The 24403-nt window shown below is 39.6% G+C and overlaps 2 protein-coding genes across 4 annotated transcripts in view; one reads left to right on the plus strand and one right to left on the minus strand.

Annotated features, from left to right (window-relative positions):
• Nucleotides 1–5146, plus strand: LOC114153418 (C-factor-like). Its single transcript, XM_028031965.1, has 3 exons — nt 1–213; nt 3595–3735; nt 4894–5146. Exons 1-3 carry the CDS (start codon nt 67–69, stop codon nt 5005–5007), a joined length of 402 nt encoding a protein of 133 aa, XP_027887766.1. The 5' UTR covers nt 1–66; the 3' UTR covers nt 5008–5146.
• Nucleotides 5147–7321: 2175 nt separating this feature from the next.
• bcar1 (BCAR1 scaffold protein, Cas family member) overlaps nt 7322–24403 on the minus strand; it is a 46726-nt gene continuing 29644 nt past the window's right edge. For all 3 annotated transcript variants that reach the window (XM_028038098.1, XM_028038110.1, XM_028038105.1), the window contains 7 exons: nt 22742–23452; nt 16152–16301; nt 14451–14546; nt 13812–14189; nt 11056–11928; nt 9743–9832; nt 7322–8719 (listed from right to left, as the gene is read on the minus strand). In XM_028038098.1, the coding sequence (XP_027893899.1) occupies nt 8174–8719; nt 9743–9832; nt 11056–11928; nt 13812–14189; nt 14451–14546; nt 16152–16301; nt 22742–23452 (2844 nt within the window). In that variant the 3' untranslated portion in view covers nt 7322–8173. The remainder of the gene's footprint in view (nt 8720–9742; nt 9833–11055; nt 11929–13811; nt 14190–14450; nt 14547–16151; nt 16302–22741; nt 23453–24403) is intronic.

The following is a 24403-nucleotide window of genomic DNA, read 5'->3' on the forward strand; positions in this document are numbered from 1 at the left end:
TGTTCTTTCAGTTATACGTACTGACTAACTGTACAGGCAGACGGCTCTGAGGGCTTGACTGCCAACATGTCAGTGAATCTGAAGGGCAACATTTTGGTAACTGGGACCAACAGGGGCATTGGTTTGGAGTTGGTGAAACAGCTAGCTGAGAAGACCGGACCAGAAACCCAGATTTACGCCAGCTGCAGAGATCCTGAAGGAACGAGGGCCGAGGTAGTGAACATTCTTCTCATAGTTTTCACATCCCCTGCAAACACAGACATATGCTGCTGCGCACACAGGAACTTCAGAGCTGTTTATTGATTCTTTGCAACTTTCATTTCTGTACATTTATTTCTGTTTAGAAAGGCAACCACTTCTAACAGTTATGTCGTAGCTGTAAATATAATGTTAGGCCACACATAGCTTTTTAAAATAATTAAAAGAGAATGAGTTAAAATGAACCCCTGTGAACGTTTCGTAAGTTTTCGTGTTTCCATTTGGGTCTCAACTGCTTCTAAAAACAGCCTAAGCCCTTAAAAACATCCACTCAGTCATTTAATGCTTTTTGGTCATTTAATGCTCATTGTTAATTAATAAGCAATGGGGACCCAGCTGAGCCCTGTCCATTACCTGGCAGCCCAAGTGGAGCTTGGTGTGAAGAAATAAACAATTTCACTTTTTATTCACCCAGCTAGTAGCTATTTAGTTTTGGACTGTATTTCCTTTTTCTTGAAAGTTAGCTGTTCAGTACATGGGCTCTGGTTAGGGTGTGTTATGCAGAGGTATGAAGACTTTAACTGTTGTAGTAAACCCTGTGCCTACAGAACCTGCAGGCTGTGAGTCTGTTTAAAATGAGGAAATTATTCTCTGATACTTCCCCTCTGACTACATTTAGGTTCATAGAAAACATCACCTGAATAAATCTGACCTGACATGTCTTCTATGGACCTTTGTGCTTTCATCTGATTTCCATCAGGTCAGATGGGTTACATGAGCTGCCTGACAGAGGCAGATTACTCTGAGGGACTTTAAGTCAGTTTTAACTAAACAAGATAAATAAATTGATCAATCAAGTATATTTGTATAGGACATTTCAGGAACAAGGCAGTTCAAAGTGTGCTATATCATGAACACACACACAAATACAAAGTTATAGAACACATTGTCAAGTGCCGTCATTACACATCAGAATGTTGGTTAATGTTTCATTTATGATGTTTCAAAAGCAACTTTAAACAGGTGGTTTTAGTCTAGACCTAAAGAAACTCAGTGTTTCAGCTGTTTCACAGTTTTCTGGAAGTTTATTCCAGAATTGTGGTGCATAGAAGCTGAATGCTGCTTCTCCATGATTGGTTCCTGTTCTGGGGATGCAGAGCAGAACCAACACCAGAAGACCTGAGAGGTCTGGAAGGTTGATCTAACAACAGCAGATCTTTAATGTGTAGTGGTTCTAAACTGTTCAGTGATTTATAAACTAACAGAAGCATTTTAAAGTCTATTCTCTCAATGGAAGGACTTTAGAACTGGATTGTTTTTTTAGACAGACCTGTGAAGACACTGCTGCAGTAATCAATGTGACTAAAGATAATCTCATGGATACGTTTTTGTAGGTCTTGCTGAGGCATTAGTCTTGCGACTGTTCCTGTTTTTCAGTGGAATTTCAGTCCAGGGTTTCCAGTTGGAGACATGACGGAATGTATTATGGATTGAGCTGGCTCATTAATCCTTGGTACTCAGATGAAGGAAAGTGGAATTATAATGGCTCCGGAGGCTTGATGTTTTTTCTTTGGTGCAGTAGGTTGCAGATGAGAGGACGTCTTGGCTCTAAGCCAGCCGAGCTGTATCATCTATGTATAGGGGTCAGTCCTGTTAGTCATCTAGTCACAGATTTATTTTGGGGCTTTGCTCCAAGGCAGTTCCTGGGGCGCTAGCTGCTTGTTAAGTTGCTCACAAGTTGTTTGGTAGATATGGTTTATTTTCCAAACTTGAGTTGATTTTAATATTTACCTCCAGTCAAGAAACTCTCAGTTCTATCGACTGATGTCTCTCTAAAATATTGTTGATGTCCTTGGTGCCAGCTGGAGGCATCTTGCCTCAGAAAAAATAAAAAATGAAACATAAAAATTCTGCAGTCCTTAGATCTGAAATATTCCAGTTATGAGTAGACAAGCCAAGAGTAGAAACTAAAAGAACTGGGTGCATTAAGTAACTTTAACAGGCAGAACTATCAGGTGAGGATGGGGGACAGCAGGACAAGCTGTTCCTCCTTCACTGACTCAGACAAACAAATAAATACAAGACATATATATTGGCAATTTATAAAACCCGAGATATAAATACACACAAAGATTTAAAACATCAACAAGATTTCTGGGAGTTTTAATGTGACACACCAACATGTCAACGGTGGCAGATGGCCGCTCGGACTGAACCAGGTTCTGGTTCTGCTGGAGGTTTCTTCCTGTTAAAGGAGAGCTTTTCCTCCCAACTGTCGCCACATGCATGCTTAGTATGAGGGATTGCTATAAAGTCACAGACAATGCAAGCATTGTCTGCTGTCTCTTCAACCAGGAGGAGTGAATGCTGCAAGTCAGTGACTCCATGCTCTGCTGGGCTTCATTTTAAACTAACTTGAAAAATGAACTGAACGTATTGCATTGTTTGATAATTATGATCGATTGGAATTTACAAAATACAAAATTGTAAATTTATTTCAATTTACTCAAATTTAAAGGACATTTTTGTAAAGCGTCTCTCTATTACGTCAGAAAAGTTCTATTTATGTGATTTCTTAATTCTACAAATTTGCTAATACTCAAGTTGTGTTGTACATACCAACATTATACTCAGCTTTTTTCATAATTCAAATTCATCCATGATTTAACAAGAGAGTCAATTACTTTTTGACACAGTGCCATGGTTGTTTAGGTAGATTTTTTCCCTTTATAATATGGTGGAACTTTTTCATCAAAATGAAGAGGAAACTTTTCAGTAAATTAGAGAAAGGTTGACCTTTGTCTTTAGATGTTTTATTTGAAGGCTCTGTCACTGAACTAGTCAAAGTCCTGATACGAGTGTTTTTTAAACACTTCTCTACATTCTGCTCTAGCAACACAGACGGACTTACCTCCGGTCAGTAAAAGGACAGCAGCTCAGCATATAGAGTTCTGCTAAACACCAACTCCAATACTTTCTACTCTCTGTGATTTCACCTACATTGTTCACCTGTTTCTTGCACTTTGACTGGACTTCATGCTTGTATGCATGAGCTGATTAAAGGAAATTAAACAGACACATATAAAAGAAAACAAAATAGTTGTACATATCAATTTCTATCCATCCATCCATTATCTTACACACTTATCTCTAGTGGGGTTGCGAGGCGTGCTGGTGGTGGGTCACCCTGGACAGGTCGTATGTATCAATTTTCCATGACAATGAAATCTGCTTTTTTACTTTCTCAAGTTGTCTTTGCCTGGAATTTTTTTTCATCACATGAATGATATTTAGGGACAAAACAAAGGAATTCAAGAATGGGAGAAACTTGTTACATTAAAATGCGTCTATAACGTAACAAAACGTGGCGATGTTCAGAAGCTGTGAATACGTTTCAAAAACAATATGACTGTTGTGATGTCACAGGCAGCCCTGAACATGCTGACTTGCTGTCAAGCTGAAGACTTCAGGCGCCATGGCATCCTGGTGACGGCCATCCACCCAGGCTGGGTCCAAACGGAGATGGGTGGAGAACAGGTCAGCCTCCATAACACTTTATAGTTGCTTTATGTGAGTGAGAGGTGGTGTAATTCCGGTCATGATAACGTGAAGGAACAGATTTGTAGCCCGGACATTGAACTTCTGGCTGTGGGAATGCAGCCGTATTATTTACCGAGGGAGTTTACGTCCGCCATTTTGATCGCTGTTTACATTCCCCCATCAGCTGATGCAGCGGTGGCCTGTGATGTCATCAGCTCTGAAACAGCCAAACTCCAGACTCAACACCCGGACGTTGTTATTGTGTCTTGTCTCTATGCTGTAACTGCGAAGTAATTTCCCTGCTGGGATGAATAAAGTACTTCTATTCTATTCTATTCTATTCTATTCTATTCTTTATGTCATGTAAAACAACTTTGTTCAATGGGTACAACGGTCATTTTGCAATCTGTATGTTTTGGGTTCGACTCCAGCTTCCTTAGTTCACATACTGAAGTGCCTCTGGGCAAGGCACCTAATCCAGGTTACCTACTGATCTGTGTGTCGATGCTGAAATGTTTGTGAGGTTGGCTGGGTGGATATGGCTCCAGTGTAAAGTGCTTTGATTGGTTGGTATGAAAGAAGAGCAAATAGCTTCATATACTCAGTTTATCATTTTATTAAATACTGCATGCATATGGATGCCATCATGACTGGTTTGGATTGTACTTTTACTTTCCAAGAAAAATATGTACAATCTTAAATAAAAAGTGGTTATTTTCATTTCCATCTAGTAACTTTATAGGGTCATGACTTGATCAAGTTGAGTTAAATGATAAATAGCCTTTTAAATTTAAATTTAATTTAATTTCCCTTTGGGATTAATAAAGTATTTTTGAATTGAACTGAATTTATGTGTATCAATTCCAAGGATCCAAAAACACTTTACACCACAGTCAGTCATTCACACACACATTCACACACTCGTGGTGGTGAGCTACATTGTTGCCACAGACTGTCAGAAGTGAGGCTGCCATTTAGGGTTAATGATCCTCTGATGACCTTCAGGAGGAGAAGCAGGTAAAGTGTCTTGTCCAAGGTCACAGTGGCAAAGTGACTGAGACGGACAAAGCAGGGCTTCAAACCAGCAACCTGGTTCATAAGACACGTCCATACCTGCTTTATGTAGTTTTTTTTTTTTCTGTTTTTTCCCCAAAGGCTCCTCTGATGCCCCAGGATAGCGTAGCTGGAATGCTGCATGTCATGTCAACACTGAGCAACAAACACTCTGGCCTCCTTCTGGACTGGGAGGGCAACACAATCCCCTGGTAGAAACCATTGTGAGGACCACCAGCATTAACAAAAAATAACTTCATAATAACAATGTTTGTGTTTTTGCCACTTTTGTCTGTATTGTGAATGTAAGCACTGAACAACTTTCAATAAAGCCATAAACTAAGATCACAATTCAGCATCTTGTTGACTTACCTTCCAGTTCGTCTTTTTGTGTCGCTTTACGTCTTTGTACTCAACTGTTTCTGGACAACTATTGTTTCAAGTCACCTCTGCATCCGAATGAGATCAAGATCTGGACTTTACTCTGCTCAAAACTTTCCTTTTCTTTATTCAGCCAGTCCTTTTCTGCTTCGGCTTTTTACAGATCCTCTCACATGTCAAACACTTTAAGATACACAGTAGTATTCAAAATGCATTCTATGATAGTGAGTTTGTCACAGGGGTGATTGACAGCGCTAAGACCTTCCTCCAGGCTCTGATTGGCTGTTTCTGAGTGAGCTGTATAATTGTGCAGTAAGCCCTGGGAGAAGGTACAGAAACTCCATTTTTTATTTTATATATAAAAAATTTTTTATATATAAAATTTACATACCGAACCTTTCAAGTCACAATCCAAAATGTCACCACAGTTTTTGAAAGTGTTCCTAAGGCTTCTGGCCTGTCCATTAATGTTCAGTGTGAGCAGGTACCAGTCAATGAACACACTCTTTGTGGCATCCCTGTTAGTTAAAGACTCTGCAACATACCTGGGTGTCAATATCACTAGTACAAACAGAAGCTTTGTGAATTTCACTCCCATCATTGAAAAGTTCAAACAGGCCAGTTAGAGGGATTTGTCCCAGAGAGGATTAGTTCTGTTTGCTGAAAACATCCAACATTAAGTTATCCAGTCTTTATTTGTAGACGTCAGTTGACAATGCTCTTTGACTTGTTATGGAAAACTTGAACATATCATTAGTGGAAGAATAAAATTTCTGGTGCCATTAACGTAATTGATTTGTAATACTTTTAATAACACTTTAAAATAAAATAGATTAAAAATTATCTTAAAAACCTCTCTATCAAACATATTGTATATAATACATGATGTGACATTAAAATCACAGTGATTGGCAGGAAAAACAAGGTGATGTAACTTCTGCTCTTCACCGCAGACGGTTTTGTTGTGGTCAGCCATTTATTGACTCACTTATGCTTTCAGTTAAGATAGTTCGTGAGAGAGCAGAGTGACAGTGATTCCCTATGCTGTGTGTGATAAGTTATTCCTGCTCCCAGCCAGCAGTCAGATGCTTCACCTACCAGTGGAAGACTGTTAACATACCTACGGTTACTTTGTCTCCGACGATGCCTTTGCCTTACTGTAAAGTATCCACATCCCATTTTTTTCTTTCTGTTCTTTTTTTCCCCATTGTTCTTAGAAAATGTGCAATATTTTATTGATCTGATATGTTGGTAGCAAATGCAAAGATCTAAACTCCTGGGTAATCTGGAGAAAAAACTTTTTCTTTCACTTATTTCTACTTGTTTTCAATCATTTTATCTGAGCAGCCTCTTTTATGTTCCCTTTTGCAGTCAAGAGTTTCAGTGAGATTCTGTTGTTCTGAATAATATCTAGAACAGGGGTGTCAAACTCCAGTCCTCAAGGGTCAGTGTCCTGCAACTTTTAGATGTGCCTCTGCTGCACCACACCTGAATAGAATAATTAGATCTTTAGCAAGGCTCATGGAGAACTGATCTACACAAGGAGGAGGTAATTTCATTCCAGTGTTTTGTACCTGTGGCACATCTAAAAACTGCAGGACAGCGGCCCTTGAGGACTGGAGTTTGACACCTGTGGTCTAGAAGGACTCATTTTAAAGGCTTTCTTGACTGTAGTGGCCTTTATGAACCTGAACCGGTCGCAGTCACACACATAGGGGGCGCTCTATCCCTGCTCCACAGCACAGCCCCTGGAATCACTCATTTCATTCCTTTTCAGAAAGGAATTCTCTGTAACCAGACCTCACTGCCTCCACTGCTGTGCTGTTGAACACACATCATGTTTGTTAAATGTTTTTCCATGTAGAAATAAGCATTTTAGCTGAAACAGCAATTGATCTGTGTAGTGATGATGACCTGCTGATATTTTAAATGTAACTTTAGATCAGTTACTGTCTACAAATGTTGCTTTCAGATGTCTCTACAGTCTGTGAAGCATATTTATTCCTTCTGAAACAAAATAATATTAAATTATGAGATTTCTGTTTGTAACTTTTCCATAGTTGATTGTAGTGATTCATTGTCATTCTTTGACTGGAACGCTGGTCTGGAGGCTCAGCTGCTGTCAATGTTTTCACCATAACCATGAGAAGAAAGACAAAAAGCAAATTTAATTGCATTGGTTTTTAACCTTTTACACTTTAGTTGAATACATGCCTCTTACAAAACAACATAGATACAGTTTGTCAAAAAAAAAAAAAAGAAAATTCTGTGAGATGGCACCGATGATATTATAGCTGCACATGCAGCTTCAGGGCTTTGGGTGTCTTTTGGGCAGCAGCGGCACTCAGGTGGACCAGCTATCATAACATGAGCCACTTTGGACACAGTTTCCAGGGCAACCGCAGCTCATCAGGTGACATTGAAAGATGTGTGTCTGGAATGGAGAATGGAGGCACTCACTACAACATAGAGCTATACGTAGCATCTGGAATTTATACATCCCTACCAAGAATGATACAAAGATCAAGAATCAGAGCCATAATTATACAGTAGAGGCAATATTAATAACAATGATTTATATGGTCTTAGGCTACAATTGTGATTTCATAATTTTTTCTTTAAAAAAGGAACATTTAGTGTTATTTTTTGATGAATTGTTCTTTCTGTACGTCTCTTTAAACAGGGAAGATAAATATTTACACTGATTATTTTACAGCCCATCTACCATAATGTTCCTGTACTGCTGAGACGTTGAAGACAGGAATGATCCCAGTGAGAACAGGGAGGATGGGAAGAGAGATGACGGCTCAGCTCCAGTGAACAAGGACTCCAGAAAGTCTTACTGCTGCGTCTCAGGATTAAAGTGATAAAAAGTCCTGGATTTAGTCCAACCTCAGAACAGGAGTGTGCACGAGCTCCACTCAGAGGACATACCCCACCTCCACTCTGGCCCCCCCACCGCTGGGTGTGGAACAGTGCAGTGCAGTTTGTGTTTGGCGTCCTACATGAGCAGCAGCTGGCCCAGGCCCATCCTGAACTGCTGCGTGCAGCCGGCCAGCTCCTTCACCCTCTCCGTCATCTCTTTGGCTGCTCCAGCACATGGATACTGCAGCGCAGCCGTTTTCGTACTGATTACGATGTCTTTGAGTTTTTCACACAGGGTGTTGCTGCTCTGGGCCATGCGACCCCTCACCTCTGGAGACTTGGCCTGGCGTGATAGCGTGTCCCCAATGAACACCAGCTTGTGCGCACTAAGGATGACAAATTTGCTGTGTGCCACGAAGATCTTTGGCGGCTGGTTGGAGTTGACGGCGGTGAAGAAGGCATCAATGGCATTGGTAACCGTGGTGATGTTCTGCTCACACTGCTCCTGGTAGAAGAGGAGGAGCTGGCGGTCACTGTGACACAGCTTGGAGGATGCAGGCTCTCCGGCGCCGTTCGTGGACAGCTGGTTGGCCAGAGGATGGTGCGGAGAAGGGACCCAGTCCGTCATGTCATTGTTTATTGGCCGGCTGACTTCCTGTTCAAGCCGCTCAAATTGTTTGATCTTAAAAAAAAACAAAAACAAAGGAGCAACATTGGAGGCAAAGTTTACCAAGGATCACAAATGATTAGACAGTTGGCCATAAACACAAAAGCAGTTAGGAATCAGGTAAATGTTCAAAGATTTTATAAAGTTCTGTCTCCTCGGATTATAAAAGTAATGGTTTTTTTTCTTAAACTGAATCTAGAATTCTGAACAGGAGGCTCTGGGCTGACAGGGTGTCCTGTTTTACCACCATGGCTGAAAAAACTAAAAAACTAGACAGAATTTGACTGACATGAATCGATTGAATAAATTTCAATGTATCCATTGAATGAAAGTGATTATCATTTTACTATATTAACTTTAGTGTATTATTGAGCTTCTATATAATAGATCAACACAAAGTATTGTACAATGATAAAGGAAGAAAGACACCTGGTGCTCAGTTACTTCTTTTGCAAATAAAAGTGTGAATAGTGGAGCATCTCCACGTGAAGGCAGTTCCCCACAGGCTTGTCACAAGAACAGATTTTGTTGGACGATAAATTGTTCCAGAAGTTATTGCGATAGACAATAATATTGTTGTTTTGCAATAATTTTGGAGTACTATAATGGTAATGGCATAATAATGCAAGAACACATTCTCAAAGATCAATAAACTTTAAATTCTAATGAACATTTAAGTCTGAAGAAGCTGCAGAAATACACACTCCAGTGGACGGTTCCAGCAGGATGGTGGCAGCCAGACCTTAGACCACAGGGTGTTCGCAGACCTTTCCCATCCATTGTGGGTGACTCAGTTTGAGCAACTTAGCAAAGTCTCTAGGTGTGCTAAGCTGGTAGAAACAGAACTGTAAATATGCATTTAACCATATGCAATACTTTGTGTTGGTCTATCACATGACAAAACCTAAAATAGTACAAGGGCTATGAAGTATTTCTACTCAGATGTAGGAAACTCTGATTAAAAGAGTCTTTAGTCTTTTTTCCAGGCTTGTATAACTTAATGATGCCTTTTGACTTGTTAAACAGCAGAACACAAACCTGTTGCTGCTCCAGCTGCGTCTTGTTGTGTCTGATTATGTTGCCTTTTTCCAGAAGCTGTCTTTGATTCTTCTCAAACTCTTCTTTTCCCTTCCAAACCAAAGCAAACATATTACATTACTGCTTCTGCTTCCCCCTACTGGAGACTAGAAGAACTGCCATAGCATTGCTCCCTCAGCCACAAAATTCTGTATCAGCCTGCTTAATGTTTTTTTTTTAATTAAAATGAAAATATCTGGGCACAATATTGTCAGACTGGCCTCTCCCTTCAGCTTCACAACATGAATTACAGGCTGTTGTGACACAGACCTGAATATGTATTGTGAGATGTAAAGACCCAGTTCCTTAGTTCTTATACTCACATTATAGCAGTTTGTTGGTAAGCTAAGTCCTGAACAAAAGGCATAAAACACCCTGTGTCCAAATTTGTGTCATATTTTATGCCAGGTGAAACAATAAACGCTACATGGTGTAAAAATACATCCCTGGGAGTCCATTATGATACCAGGTGTTACAAATGGTACCTGGCATCTTTTGTACATGTGTTCTGATAAAATATGTAGCAATAAGTCATCCCTGCTATTTCCCCAGTGAACAAATCCAAAGCTCATTCAACCAACCTGCTCTCTGTATGGGCAAACAAGACAAGAAGATCCCTGATCCTAAAAAACATCTAACTAACAGAGGAATGTGTCACTTTCCCATATCAGAAGTGTAGTGACTTGTTCTATCTCGCTCTTTTAGAAACACAATTTCATAACTTTTGTTTTGCTTTGCTATTTTATCAAAAATAATTTATCACAATATACTAATTTTTTTTTTAAATCTTGTTCAAAAACTACTCCATCAAATCAAAAAATTTAATTCAATTCAAGATACATAAACCAATAAAATAAGACAGATTCAGTCACTATAATAAGTTTGTGAGTGGTTTGTAGGAAGCTTAATCTTGTTTAGTTTATTTAATAAATCTTGCATTAAAGAGCAAAGATAGCAGCTAGTAAACATGGAGTCTAAATAACAGAAAGTATAACAGATTTTTAACAGCAGATGGTGAAATTAATCCCAGGTAATGTGTTTTTACATCACCTAGCAACCAACCTGGTGCAAAATACGGAACTTGTCATCTGTGATGCCTTGTGGAGCAATATTACGATATATTTTTTTCTTATTTGGTTAATGTGAGTAAAAGAGCTTGCCATATGTAACAATCATTTAACACATTACACTGATATGGACAGAAGGTATTGTGTAAAAGAGACTTATGCCATAATAGATTTTCTAGCTCAACGTCTTGTGTGGCAGTAATGTACCTGTAAATGGACGTAATCATAGTCCTCCATCCAGCCTTCCTCTGTGACCTCATATGGTCTGTCCACTCCTTCCTCCTCTGCAGACGTAAATTTTGGGGGAGAAGGGAGGGGCCGTGACTGAATATGCACTTTCTCCCCTCCCTGGTAGGTTCCGCTACCTGATCCTGTCATGTGACCACTAATCTCCCCAGGGATTGGAGGGAGGGGCAGCTGCTGCTGCTGCTGCCGGTTTGTCCTTTTGAAGAGCAGTGAGGCGTTACCATGAAGAAAGGAGGCCAGTTGTTTGGCGTCATCAGGGATCCCTCTCGCTGTTATGATCAGTCGATCTAAGTCATCCCCTCCTGGAGTCGGAGTGGACAGTGCTGTGGGTGACCATGAGATGCTGTCTAAGCTCTGACTGTGCCGAATCAAACTCTGGAAGACCTCCTCCATCTTTCCAACCTGCCGACCCAGTTTGGTCTGCAGTAAGCGGTCTGTGGCCTGGGCAGCGTTTGCCACAGCACCTCGAGCAAATTCTAGGAAGTCTCGGACAGTGACTCGCACCCGGTCAGCAGCCTGATGAATGGCTGTGAGGTTCCCATCCAGGTGAGCAGGGCTCCTCCAGTTGCCTGTGATGAACGACATCATGAGGGAAACACTGGACTCGACAGCCTGCTGTAGGCGAGACAGACGCTCCATGGCTTGATCAAGGTCCAGCATGAGAGGTTTTCCTTGGATGGAGCCGGAAGCAGGAAGTGAGGACGTGTCCCGGACAGGAACCATGTCTAACGAAGAAGCAGAGTGGTTGCTCCGTGTGCTTCCTGTGCTTGAAGCAGAGAGGCGCTTAAACGACTTGGTCAGCTCTTCAGCATTGGACTGGGCATCACGGACAACCTGGAGAACAACGTGGATGCTGATTACAACTTTTCATAAGTCATGTACATACTGTATATTAACAGTAATGGATTTACATTTTGATGAACAACTGACCAAGTAACTGGACTGTCAAATGCAATGAAATGAGTAATAGAAGGACTGGCTGAACTTTTGAAAGTTTATTCCATTTGGATAGTGGCTCTCTCTATCCTACACTAGAGAGCACCCGGTGCAGCCTAGATCTGAAACAAGGTAGAATATTTAGGAACAGAGCCAACAGCTTGTCACATTATTCCACTTTACTACATGTCATATATTTAGGCTGCTATGAAACTTCTCAAGCCTCAAACCAAATCAGTAATAATTTTCTCATTTTCTACAGCAGTGGTTTTCATAATTTCTTATGATAAATAAATTCTACCTTAGATGGAAAGATATTTTAAACTGTAACAGAACTTCAGCTTATAAAGGAAAGTCAGACAAACTTGAAATTCTGAGTGGGAAAATGAGAGAATTCTCAGCAACACAAACTTCCAAACACATCATGGCAGCATGTTATTTAAAACTGACAGATGAACTCAGAAAATCCAGAAGTCATTCTGTATTTTGGTGATTTGGTTCTCATCAAATCTTTTACATACACACTACTAATATAAAATTCTCTTTAGCACTCTCAGTCTGTACTGGGAGTCCATCCCCAGTACACTCCTGTTTTAAGTTTCTAATGAAATAAATGTGTTTGATTGGCAATTTTACTTCTGGTCGTAATCAGTTGACCCAGATGGAAATAAGGACCACTGTCAGCAGAGATAAGCTTTACTTAGGGTCTGAAAATTAAACTTAAACTATGTAAAATTATAAGTCAGGCTTAAAAACATTAAGAGGAAGAACATTTGTTTATCTCCTACCTTTAAATTAAAGGACAAGTTGGTTTTGCTCTCTGTAAGGATCATGCTGCTATCTAGTGGATTTACATGAGTACTACTCATCTCTGTTTGACTTATTCTGATCAGATAACACACACCATGCTCTATTTTGCTCTGTTTGTTTCAAATGAAAAGATCTCTGTAACAGATGGAGTACCGTGTTAAATACAGGGTGTATGCACATTACTGTTTGATAAAACAGTTTTTGTAAGATGTGCTAGTCTTTAGAGACTAGAACTGCTGTAGGACAGTCTGGTTTTGTCCAGACATCAGTGTCACTACCTCACCAGGTTTATCCGAACCTCTTCCTCTTTTCCAATCTGAGACTGTTAGCAGAGGTGGTTGATAAATCTATTACAATATATATCACAAAGGACACATCATCAATATCAATAGAAAATATATATAGATAGAATGTTCAATAATTTCACTGAACTCCGACTCAGCCTTCAGGGGGATGTGGACAGACGAAGGATTTAGCCTCTCGATTGAACTTAATTGTTTCAAGTAAAGTGAAAGTAAAATGTACTTTTAAGTTAAAAATGTGTAACATTTAGGTTAATTCCAAACAAAAAAGCAAGTTGTCATCACTAAACAAAAAGAATTAAGTGAGATTAATGTAAAAAAAAAGTTCAGAACATGAACTATAGCCCAAATAGACTTTTTAGAGAGTATAACACTAAAGGTCAATAATAGAATTGAAGTTTGAGTTTACAACTTAGCAAAATGTGAAAAAGTTCACATGGTATAACAAGATATTAACTAGACTCTCTACAAAAGCTATGTGTTTGAGCTAAGCTAAAGTAAAATCTCTGAATCTATGCAATAAAGATAATATCAATTGCAAGTTTAGAAACTCTGTTAACAGCAAAACAAAAATGTTTGAAAAGTATTGACATGTGTTAGAATAACCTGGACACTTCTTTACAATGTATGCATGAAGATAAAATGGACAACACACTGAAGCATCCTTACCTGTGGCGGGACATCATAGACATACTGGTCTCCCCTCTCGCCGCCTCGGTCCTCTCGTTCCCGTGGGAAGTCGTACACATCCTGGCTGGGGAGGCCTCCGCCACGCAGGGTGGCTGGGATGTCGTAGATCTCCTGGCTGACTGCACCCCTCTCCCCCCGGTGATGTTTCTCAGTCAGAATAGGAGGCGGAACATCATAAACATCTTCTGGAATTAGCGGCTCATCATCATCACTGACGTTGTTGTGCTGGTACTGGCCAGGAGCGGCGGGAACCTGGTGCTTCAATTTGGCAAAGTGAGGTGGCACATCATAGGTCTCCTCCCTGATTAACTGACAGTCAGGAACATCTTTACTCACTGAGGGGGGGAAGCTGTACACCTGAAGAGACAGAAGAACCAAAATACACTTACATTTTTGGTCCAAACCTTGTGTTTAGTGTTCTTGATGTTCTTGCATCATATCAAAAAATAAAACTGCTCAACAAAATGGCTGAGAAATAGAAGTGACTGGTAAATACAAATACTTGTGCTTAGAAATGCAATAGGTTGTGGTCTTTTCAGGAGGTGCAGTTAATTAATGACAACTAAAGGTCAGCAGCTTTAGGTAATAGTTATATTCTACAGCCCAACAGAGCCTTACAGTTTGCTGGGGGTTCTTGTCTGTGATCGCTGGGGTGTCATATATGTCTTGACCACTAGATGGCCCCTTCACCACCATAGGCGGAGTGTCATACACCTAAGAAAAGTGGAAAAGACAAAATTTGTAAATAATTTGTTGCAGCATACAGGAAATTGGAACAACACAAAACCACACATTCACAAATGTTATCTCCATGTTTATACATGTGTCTGTCTCATCTTACTGAAATGATTATTAGTATCATTAAACCCATTTCAGATTCCTTTCTATATGAGCTACACAAAAGATTGTGCTTCTAACTTCCATTTGGGGAGGTTGGGGTGAGAATTAGGACAGATTATGACTCCAGCATAAATTGAAATAAAATAGTCTGGAGTCGACTGGCAAGGTCTGGATAAAACATCTCCACTGACTACTATTACATCTGAGGAATTCCATCTTACACCAAGTAGTAACATCAACTGCATAATTTTTGAAATGCCCATAAATGATGTGACTTATAAAATATAAGCCCTGAATACCCAAATAGCAAAGGATGTTTATTTCATGTTGAATTATGGTCAAAAAGGTTGACATTTTCTACCTGGGATTTTATTACTGGGAGTGCTTTTAAATTAAGCACGATATGTTGGGATCAGTGGATTGTGACTGCTTTCTGTACATTTCTCACTTGTCTGTAAATATTATTACTGACGGTTAGTGGATAATGTGTTCCCAGGTAGCAAAACATGTTAATTTGATGTTGAATTATGGTCAAAAAGGTTGATTTTCGTTTAAGGTTGACGATTGATGGTGGATCAACCATCAAACATCCACCCAGAGATCATACATCTTCCACCCCGGTGCTGAGAAGAACTCAGGGTTCAAGAAGAGAGGAAACAGTGGAATATGTAGAACTGTAAATTGGAATTGTTGCTGAAACCAGCTGTAGAGCTCAGCATAACAATGAAAAGATACATTGTCTCAGAAAACAATGTGTCTCATCTGGTCCCTTTAGTTTGAAGCTGTCTCAGAATAAGCTCAGCATTGTAAGGACTAAGCTGTCCTGATGATGGAGGACCCCATTCTGATACATAAAATAAACAAAGGGTAACATTACCCCCATGTTGCCCTCCTGTCATTAGCACAAAAATGACAGCAGTCATGTGACCAATGACATTTCGTCCTCTTCTTCTCATGTTCTCAGGTTAAATCCAGCCTCATCAAAGTCTATAAACCTCTATTAAAGTCAGTTGACCTTTTTATATTTTGTTGTGTGCCCCTCATTATTCACCTGTGTGTGTGTGTGTGTGTGTGTGTGTGTGTGTATGCGAGGGTGTGTGTGCGTGTGTGCGCACACCTGGTCACTGAGTTTAATCCTTTAGGCCATAGGTGTGCTCATTTGAAAGTCTGATCGATTTCAGTGTGAAAGGGATGCTAGTGTGTACAGTGTTTTGCAAAGTGTGTGTATAGTTGAGCAGATCTATGCTGGATGTTCATAAAAAACTGTAATAATAATAGTTATTTATCTGAATCACCTGCTTTTGACAATGTAGACAAAAACTGAAGTTGTAAAATTGGCTATAATACTTTGATAGGTGGACTTCTAAAGAAAGTACCAATGGGGTTGTACAGCAGCGAACATTAGCCAGAATGTCAACTACCAGAATGTCAACCCATTGAGCCAAACAGTTTTCACTGCAATCACACATAAACACTGACCTGGGTACTGTACTGCTGGCGGGTGGGTGGAACATCATAAATGTCCTGCTGGGCCGGTGGCTGATGTCTGGGTGGGACGTCATACTCGTCCTTGTCGGCCTTTAGTGTGTCGTACACATAAAGCTGTCCCACTCGAGTGGGAACAACCACCTGCACACAGCAGCAGATGGACACAACACAGTTTAGACTGGAAATAAGAAAACTAATAGTGTTTATAATCATACAACCTGCATCAGCCTGAATCAAAGAAGGACAGAACAACAGGAACAAAAAAATCAAAGTCCAAACTTTATGACACACGAGCTGTGAGCAGCATACAATTATGTCACTATGACAACCTGCAAAGGTAAGAGCCAAGTCAGTGTAATTCAAATTCAAAAAGACTTTATTAATCCCAAAGGGAAATTAAATGTTGTAGCTCATATTAATTCTAAGTCTTCAAAGAGTTATTGTAGATAGCAATAGCTGTTGGCAGGAAAGCTCTCCTGTAGCAGTCTGTATTACAGTGATCTGAAGAAGCCTCTGACTGAAGACACTCTGTTTTCCCAAGAAGAGGATGGTCAGTGTTGTCCATAATTTTCTTAATTTTATGAAGAATCCTTCTTCGCATCATCATCTCCAGAAGTTCTACAGTCGTCCCCAGAGCAGAACCAGAACAGAACCAGAACCAGCATTTTTTATCAGGTTGTTGAGCCTTTTGAGGTCCCTGGTTCTGATGCTGACATATGAATCATTGACATTAGCACAAAACAAATCCTGTAGCCATGTCTCAGTAAAACACAAAATATTGCATTCCCTATATTCTTTCTGAGTCTTTGTCAGGGCTTGAAGTTCATCCATCTTGTTAGCTAACAATCTCAACCCATGATGATGGATGGAAGAGATGATTTGAACTTCCTCCTTCTTTCTCTCCTCTTTGCTCCTGCTCTCCTTTTCAACTCTTCTGGCACTTCCACCTTCAGTTGTGGTATTATTTCAACTTTTCCTATGTTAATCAGCTGCTCCCTGCTGTAAACCACCTTGTTGCTATGGTTACACATCATAACATCATAGCAGAGTATGAAAAATAGTGCAAAAATCTGTCCAACTACACACAGCATCCAAAACAAGAAGAAATGGTTATCCAAAAGAAAGCAATTTTCCCCTAGAAAGGCAGGAGTGAAGTTTTGAAAAAGAAAAAAATTCAAAGTACAGAGCTACTTCAACATGTTGTCATCCTCAGCAACGCAATTTTAAAATTGAATTATAGTTCCTGAGAGATAAAAACTCAAACATCTTTGAGGAAGAAGGGGAATTTCTTGTCTTCACACTGAATGGACCGAGACTAAAGGTGTTCTGTCTCATCACAACACAGGGCGGACACAGTAAAAACACAGCCAATAACAACAGAGCAGGGGTCCAGTCATAGTTGTCGTGGGAACCAGGCTGACCTATTGTGCTCCTGTTTAAACTGTGAGTTATATGGTTTGAGTGAAGAGTCAACCTGTCAGGCTGGGAAATCCCAACGCATGACCAGATGGAACCTCACAACATCTTCATCTACGAAGCAGAGAGTCACATTTATTCAGGGAAATCTCAGTGTTCGGGTTCATTGATACAATCAGAGTTTCTGATTCTCCTGTTTGTCTGGTGATGCTTCCTGTACCATTAGGAAAATGTATCAAATTATTTAGACGTTATGGTTATAATGAATTAATTATAATCAATTGTATTTTTGCTAAATACCAATATTTGACGCAATAAACAAAGTTTTTTATTAAGCATCACTAAACCGTGTTCTCAGGAAATCCCTTACCAGATTAACTGAAGAAAGAGAGCACCATGTGTATCTAGACCAGGGGAGGAAAACTCCTGGTCAGTTCAGGCCACATCAAGATCAAGAATGTCCTCAACGGCTTGTGGCAGAATGTATTGCCAAAACTACCCCAATAACAAATATGAATAAATAGCGGTCTCTGCATTCACTTAGAATGTCTTGAAATTAAAAAAATATTATGGTAAACATCTTTTCACTTTGATGATGGCAGTATACAAATTTGATTGATAAAATACTATCTAAGAACACAACTGTAATACTGAAGGCTTAATTTCTAGAGTCTGCAGGGCAACATAAAATAATCATAATCAATTGTTCTTTTACTAAATAATTGTTTAATGTTAAAATTTAGCACTACTTTACACTGAAGCGGTCATATCAAATAGTGATACTAAATAGTGATTTCAAGCATTTTCTCTGTGTTGACCATCACTCATGGACAATATTTATGCCTTCTGTTGTCAAAAAACTCAAAGTAAATCCATGTAAAAATAAATTTCCCTGTAAAGAGCCAACGTTTATCATCCATAGCATGTTGAACCGTCCTGCCCTTATCCATAACTAAACCAATAAATAAATTCATTCTAAAATGACTACGCATACAACCAGAGAACTGTCAGGAAATTCCATAGTGAAAATGTACAGTATATATTAATTTTGTAAATGGTATTTTTTCTGAAATTAATGACTCGAAATAAATGCTTTGAAGTTCCAGGCCTAATCTAGAAAGCAGAGAGTCGTTTCAGCACAATTGGCAGCAGTTGGCTTCGACCCAGATGTCTCCTTTCTTTCTCTGTCACACATACACATAAACGTGGGCGCACGCGCGCACACACACACACACACACCCACCCACACACACGCGCCCCCCCGCACAAGCCCACGCACACACCCCGACACACACATACACACACAAAACACGCCACTACAGAACTGTCAGGTCAGCAGTCTTTTCCATGGTTATGTAAAATGCTCATAATTTCTGTATTGATAATCTTGTTTTGTGGCTCTGTCTTCTTTAGCTGTACACCAAATTGTTTTTCCTGTGGTGAAGTAAATTTAACATAAATGAATTTGACAAATAAACAATAAAAATTCAAGTTAGCATCTTTACACAAATATATTTAGCATTGAGGTCAAAAATATTTGGTCATTGTAATTCTTTTTCAGAAAAGAAATTGTTTAAGTACTAAGAGCCTGCCTTTTTAAGTTCATCCACACAACAAAAATCTATTTTGTTGTCTTTACTGTGCTTCAGTCGGTACTTCAAAACAAAAAGTACTACCCATAATCCATCAGAGATCCCAAGCAAAAACGGACCAGCGGTCATTTGAAATAGAGGCCATTTTGTGCTAGCAGAAGTCATTAAGGCGGATATTTAGTTTATGACAACAAAATCTATCCACTTATTTTGCGTTTGCAATACTGAAATCATACAACATCACTTCATTTGCATTTATATGTTGTAATAATTGATTTGATTTTTTCAGGACAATAGTTTATATTTGACAGTCAGGATTGGCCAGCAAAATATCCCACGGTGCATTGAACCACCAGCAGCAGCAACTAATAAAACCAACTTTTTATTTGTCACAAAAAATAGTTTTAAGATGTTTAAGTCAAAAATGTAGACTCCAAAGCTTCATCTATGCAGGCCCTGCAACTTCATTATTAACACCATTCATTATTATTCGTTAATTTTGGTTGAACATCTTCAGTGTTGAAATAATAAATGAATGAGAATTGTTGACACACTGAGCACACAGAGCTCTGTCAGCATGTCCAGATTGGCTTCATTTCTTAAGTCTCAAAGCAGAACTGCCTGAGGATGGCTCTATACTTCCAGATTTGCTGACCTAAATATCCAGCAAAGAGAAAGCCTGAGTCGTGATCTCTGAATGAATCAGCACTCTCATAAAAGCAGCAGCTACTCTGACCTATAAACAATAAGTGCATTCACACACAGTGACGGAGAATTCTTCCACATGAAAATATGCCTGCAAATTCAAACGAGCTGTGAGTGGCACGAGCTGGGATGCTTCCTTTTGTTCCATGTTGTTGATGACGTCAACCAGGAGTCTTTGTTCAACAGATGACCTTCGCTCTGAGCAATGTCCCTCCCCCGCTCACTACCAGAACAGTTCAGGCTGAACTGAACCTCCTGGTTATTCCACCAAATATTGATTTCTGAACTCTTCCTGAGTTAAAACATTTGTTTTGTTGTTTCTAAATGAATATGAACTTGTTTTCTTTGCCTTATTTGAGGTCTGAAAGCACTGTGTCTTTTTTGTTATTTTGACTATTTCTCATTTTTGTCTTGTAATTTCAGAGATATGTTGTCAGTAGTTCTTAGAATAAAAGAACAATGTTCATTTTACTCAAACATATACTTATAAAAAAGCTTCAGTGACAGCTGCCTTCGCTTTAGTGACTGATGCTACGGCAGTTACCACCAGAAGTGCCTCTATAGCTGCCATTCCACTATTTGAGCTCAGCTCAATCCATGTAGATTTATTCTGGTATCATTTCAACTTCATTCTAGCACAACCTTTTACTAGCAATATCATGAGCAATATTTATTCTTGTAATTTACTTTTTCCTCTTAGCCTGACCCTTAGCTTGCCCCTAAGTTTTGGGAGACTGGAAAAACATTTTTTCGGGGTTCTAAATATCAATTAATCATGAAGCACTTTGAGACAGACAGTGAAACACAGATATCACATTTTCAGAGGCAGTATGGCAGCAACAGCACCTCCACCAAACACACACTCATCTGTACATCTAAAACACAGACATGATCTGCTCGTCACCTGCTGCCACAGAAGAACACAGTCATCCAACTGAGACACGGAGAATGAATAATTAAATCCTTTTGTTTCACCTCATCCACCTATCAAAGACACACAGGAGCGTTTGTTGATGCTCTGCTGCGTTTCTATGTTTCCCATGTCATGTTTTGTCTTTTAACAAGTGGGACAATCTTTCACCAAGCAAACACATTTTGATGCATTTGTATTGTTTGGCCACATGCAAAATAATTGTTCTGCCTTTTAAAGTGAACATTTTCAAAGAGAATTTTTGCATTTCCTTGTGGGTTTGGCAAACAGATTTTGAGAAACCCACTGCTGATGTTTTTGCCAGAAATCACAACTTTGGATGAAGTTTACTGATGTTTTTCTTCATCTGTCACCATCAAACTTTAATGGGACAACATCTAACGTTATCTGATCCTCTCATGTTGTGAAAAGAAACATGTTTGAGGTGGATAGTTACAAAAACATGTGCAACAGTCAAGGTCAAGGTCTTGGCATATTTAGTCTAAAAATCTTAACTGACATAGCAATATGTACTACTGTATCTCCAAAACTTTAAGCACTTCAGTGTGACTTCTGTCAACATGTTGCTTCCAAGTTTAGATTAAGCCGACCATGTTGGCGTGTTGATCCTTCTGTAGGTGCTGGCATTGCTCACTTAAAAACAACTGCGGCTCTTTCCAAATTTAAAGCAACAAATGTGGATTAGCATGTTTAATGAATATGGCTAAAAGAAAGTACACCCCCTTTAAATGTCAAAGGGTTCTACTTTGGGCCTGGTAACTTTTGGCTCAGCTTGAAACTGGGTGGAGATTCTTACACAAAGAGGAAGAAATGGTATGTAGATGGATCCTTATTTTCCATAAAGTCCATAAGAAAATGTATATGCAACTTTTGAAAGTCACTTCATGAAAGTCTCAGTATGAGGCTGCAATAAACATTTAACCAGTTTCTAACTGGAAAAACAAAAACTAAACAAATAAACAAAAAAAGTTGGATGACAGACAAAGGGAGTTTGTTCCGTTTCTATTTCTCTGCCTTTGACATGAACTTGTTTCTTTTTTACCTCTGAAATTAGAAGAGGAGGGGCTTACACATTTGAGGTATGAGAAGGGCCCAAACTATGTCTCACAGACAGGAGGCAGAATGACTCCACAAACTACAGTTCTGCATAAACTCTACATACATCCTGAAAAAAATGACAGTGGAGCAGGGACACAGCAGGAACATGGACAATGTAGTACTGACCTTGTGACATGAAAACACTGTTGTGCATTTTAATCTACCATCGTGTTGAGTTCTGCATGTCACATTTTACAGCACTTCTCTAAATGGAGCTTTAGAATATAGAACTTTATCTGGGGTTCCAGACAAATCCCGGTCATATTCCTAGGATAAGAGTTTTGAAATTAACTTACATTTTTTCATTGTATTTGTATTTTAAAAATTAGTCAAAGCCTCAAGAAAACAAGTTTAGATTAACAGCAAAAGAACACAGCATTTTTATCAAGGCCTTTATGACAGATGTGTTTAATTGTTTCCATTCAGGTATTAAAGACAAAACCACAGCAGGTTGGTTGGTCAGCAGGTTCACTGCCAAGAGTCATGCTGTCAGCTAGATTCTTTCAAACTTTAAACAATAATCAAAACTCTATGGATATTTTTAATCTTTAGTGAGAAAAAAGACACATTCACACCTAGAAGGGTCTTAAAGAAACACAATGCCCAGAACATAACAGTCAGAAAAAACAAATGAGCCAGTGCATGAAATGTCTTCTTCTGTTATGCTGCTTTTCATAATTCAGTTACAATTCATATTTAGCCTTTCATATTTATTCTGATTCATTGTTTGACATTGTATTAATTCCTCTTTTCAAATTCAAAAGCAAAAAGCATTTTTTGATGTTTTTGGCAAAGCACAATATTTTAAATTCTTACTCCATTTGCTTCCTCTTCCTTACCTTGCCATGTGGCTTTGTGCTGTTCTCCCAGGATGGAGGTACCTGGTACACATCCTGGCCAGTTCCTGTCACCCCAGCTGAAGCGGTTGCCTGACTGAGCCCTGGGCCTACAGAGGGGGGGACTTGGTAGATGTCTTGACCAGGCAGCTCAAACGGTCTGTGGCCTACAGCTGAGGTCTTCTTAGGCGGTCCTGGTGGGGCTTGTGGTGAGGATCCGTTTGGACCACATGGAACCTGATATAGACTTTGGGAGCTCACCTTGGGGCCATGGGAAGGGGGCATCATGTAAACAGAGTCTGTGCTTGGTTGGACAGGATTGGGGCCGGAGTACGCCGGATGCATGGATGTGTACTGAACTGAAGGAAGGGGCTTATTTGCGTACACTGGTGGAGTTGATGTAGAGTTGGCAGTTGGTTTGGAGTATGCGCTTTGAGGGAGGAGGGGTCTTTGTACCTGGGGGGTTGCACAGGAAACAGCTGGATCTGGTGTGGTAGGGGTGACTTGCTGCTGTTGCTTACTGTCGTACATGCCAACCAGAATCTTGAGACGATTCCCTGGGACGATGCCTTGTCGGCCATGGAGAGAGCAGAGCCACCATCCATCCAATCCCTGCGTGTCCCGCTCCAACACCGTCATGATGTCACCCTTCCGGAAGGAGAGCTCATCTGGAGACTCAGCCACATTGTCATACAATGCTTTGGCCAAAATATTCTGCCAAAAATCAGAAACAAACAGACGGAATTATAAAATTACCAATAACATATTAAATAACATTAAAAGTTGCACAAATCAATCAGTCATACATTGGATCTGTAGTCAGACGTCAGTACTACACATCGGGTAACACATTACAAAGATGATAAAAGAACACTCTTTACACAAGTATCAGCATGCAGCTGCGTCTAAATGTAGATTATAACAGTGGCCATTAACCTTTGAACTCTGGGTGAGTCATTTTATTACTACAGGTTTCCTGTGACCAAACATCTGATTTACATAAATGTCAAAGAATGCTTAGGAGGAAGGAACACATCTCAAAAATGCAGAACAGGCTGGGGACCTCTGGTCTGTAAAACTCTTTTCATGGGTTTTCTTTGACTGACTCCACTGAAGTTGGAGCGTTCCAAATATGAAAGAATTGAGGTTTGTCAGTAAATTGTCGGACAGGTGTCAGGAGGTAGGACACACTTATATTTGGGTAGGAAATCAAACCTATTTAAAGGGATGTGGTGGAGACCAGAGTTGCATCACTAAGAAAGGATTATTGATATTATATTGAGTTTAATTGATTTACAGACCCAATGTTTCTTGTTAAAGTTCTTTATTTCAGCTGCACATTGACATTTGGTTGAACATTCTCGTGGGCAAGGCGACTAGCCATCATTACTGTACCGGGAGAATGTGGGTACAAATGTTAATATGTTTCATAGGATTTTATTTGGTTCAATTTGAGTTTAGCAATTGTTTGAATGATCATGTATGTTTCCTGGTGTGTCTCCTCAGCAGGGTGGAGCAACAAAAAGAGGGAAATGCTCCAAGTACTGCTGAAAGTAAAGGATTTAAAGAGCTCTTGAAATAAATAGAAAACAGCCATTCCACTGGATGGAAAATAGTCTTTAATTAAGGACACTCATAACACCTTCTAACAAGTCCAGACCTGGA

The sequence above is a fragment of the Xiphophorus couchianus genome, chromosome 2, assembly GCF_001444195.1.
Source record: "Xiphophorus couchianus chromosome 2, X_couchianus-1.0, whole genome shotgun sequence".
Taxonomy (NCBI): Eukaryota; Metazoa; Chordata; class Actinopteri; order Cyprinodontiformes; family Poeciliidae; genus Xiphophorus; species Xiphophorus couchianus.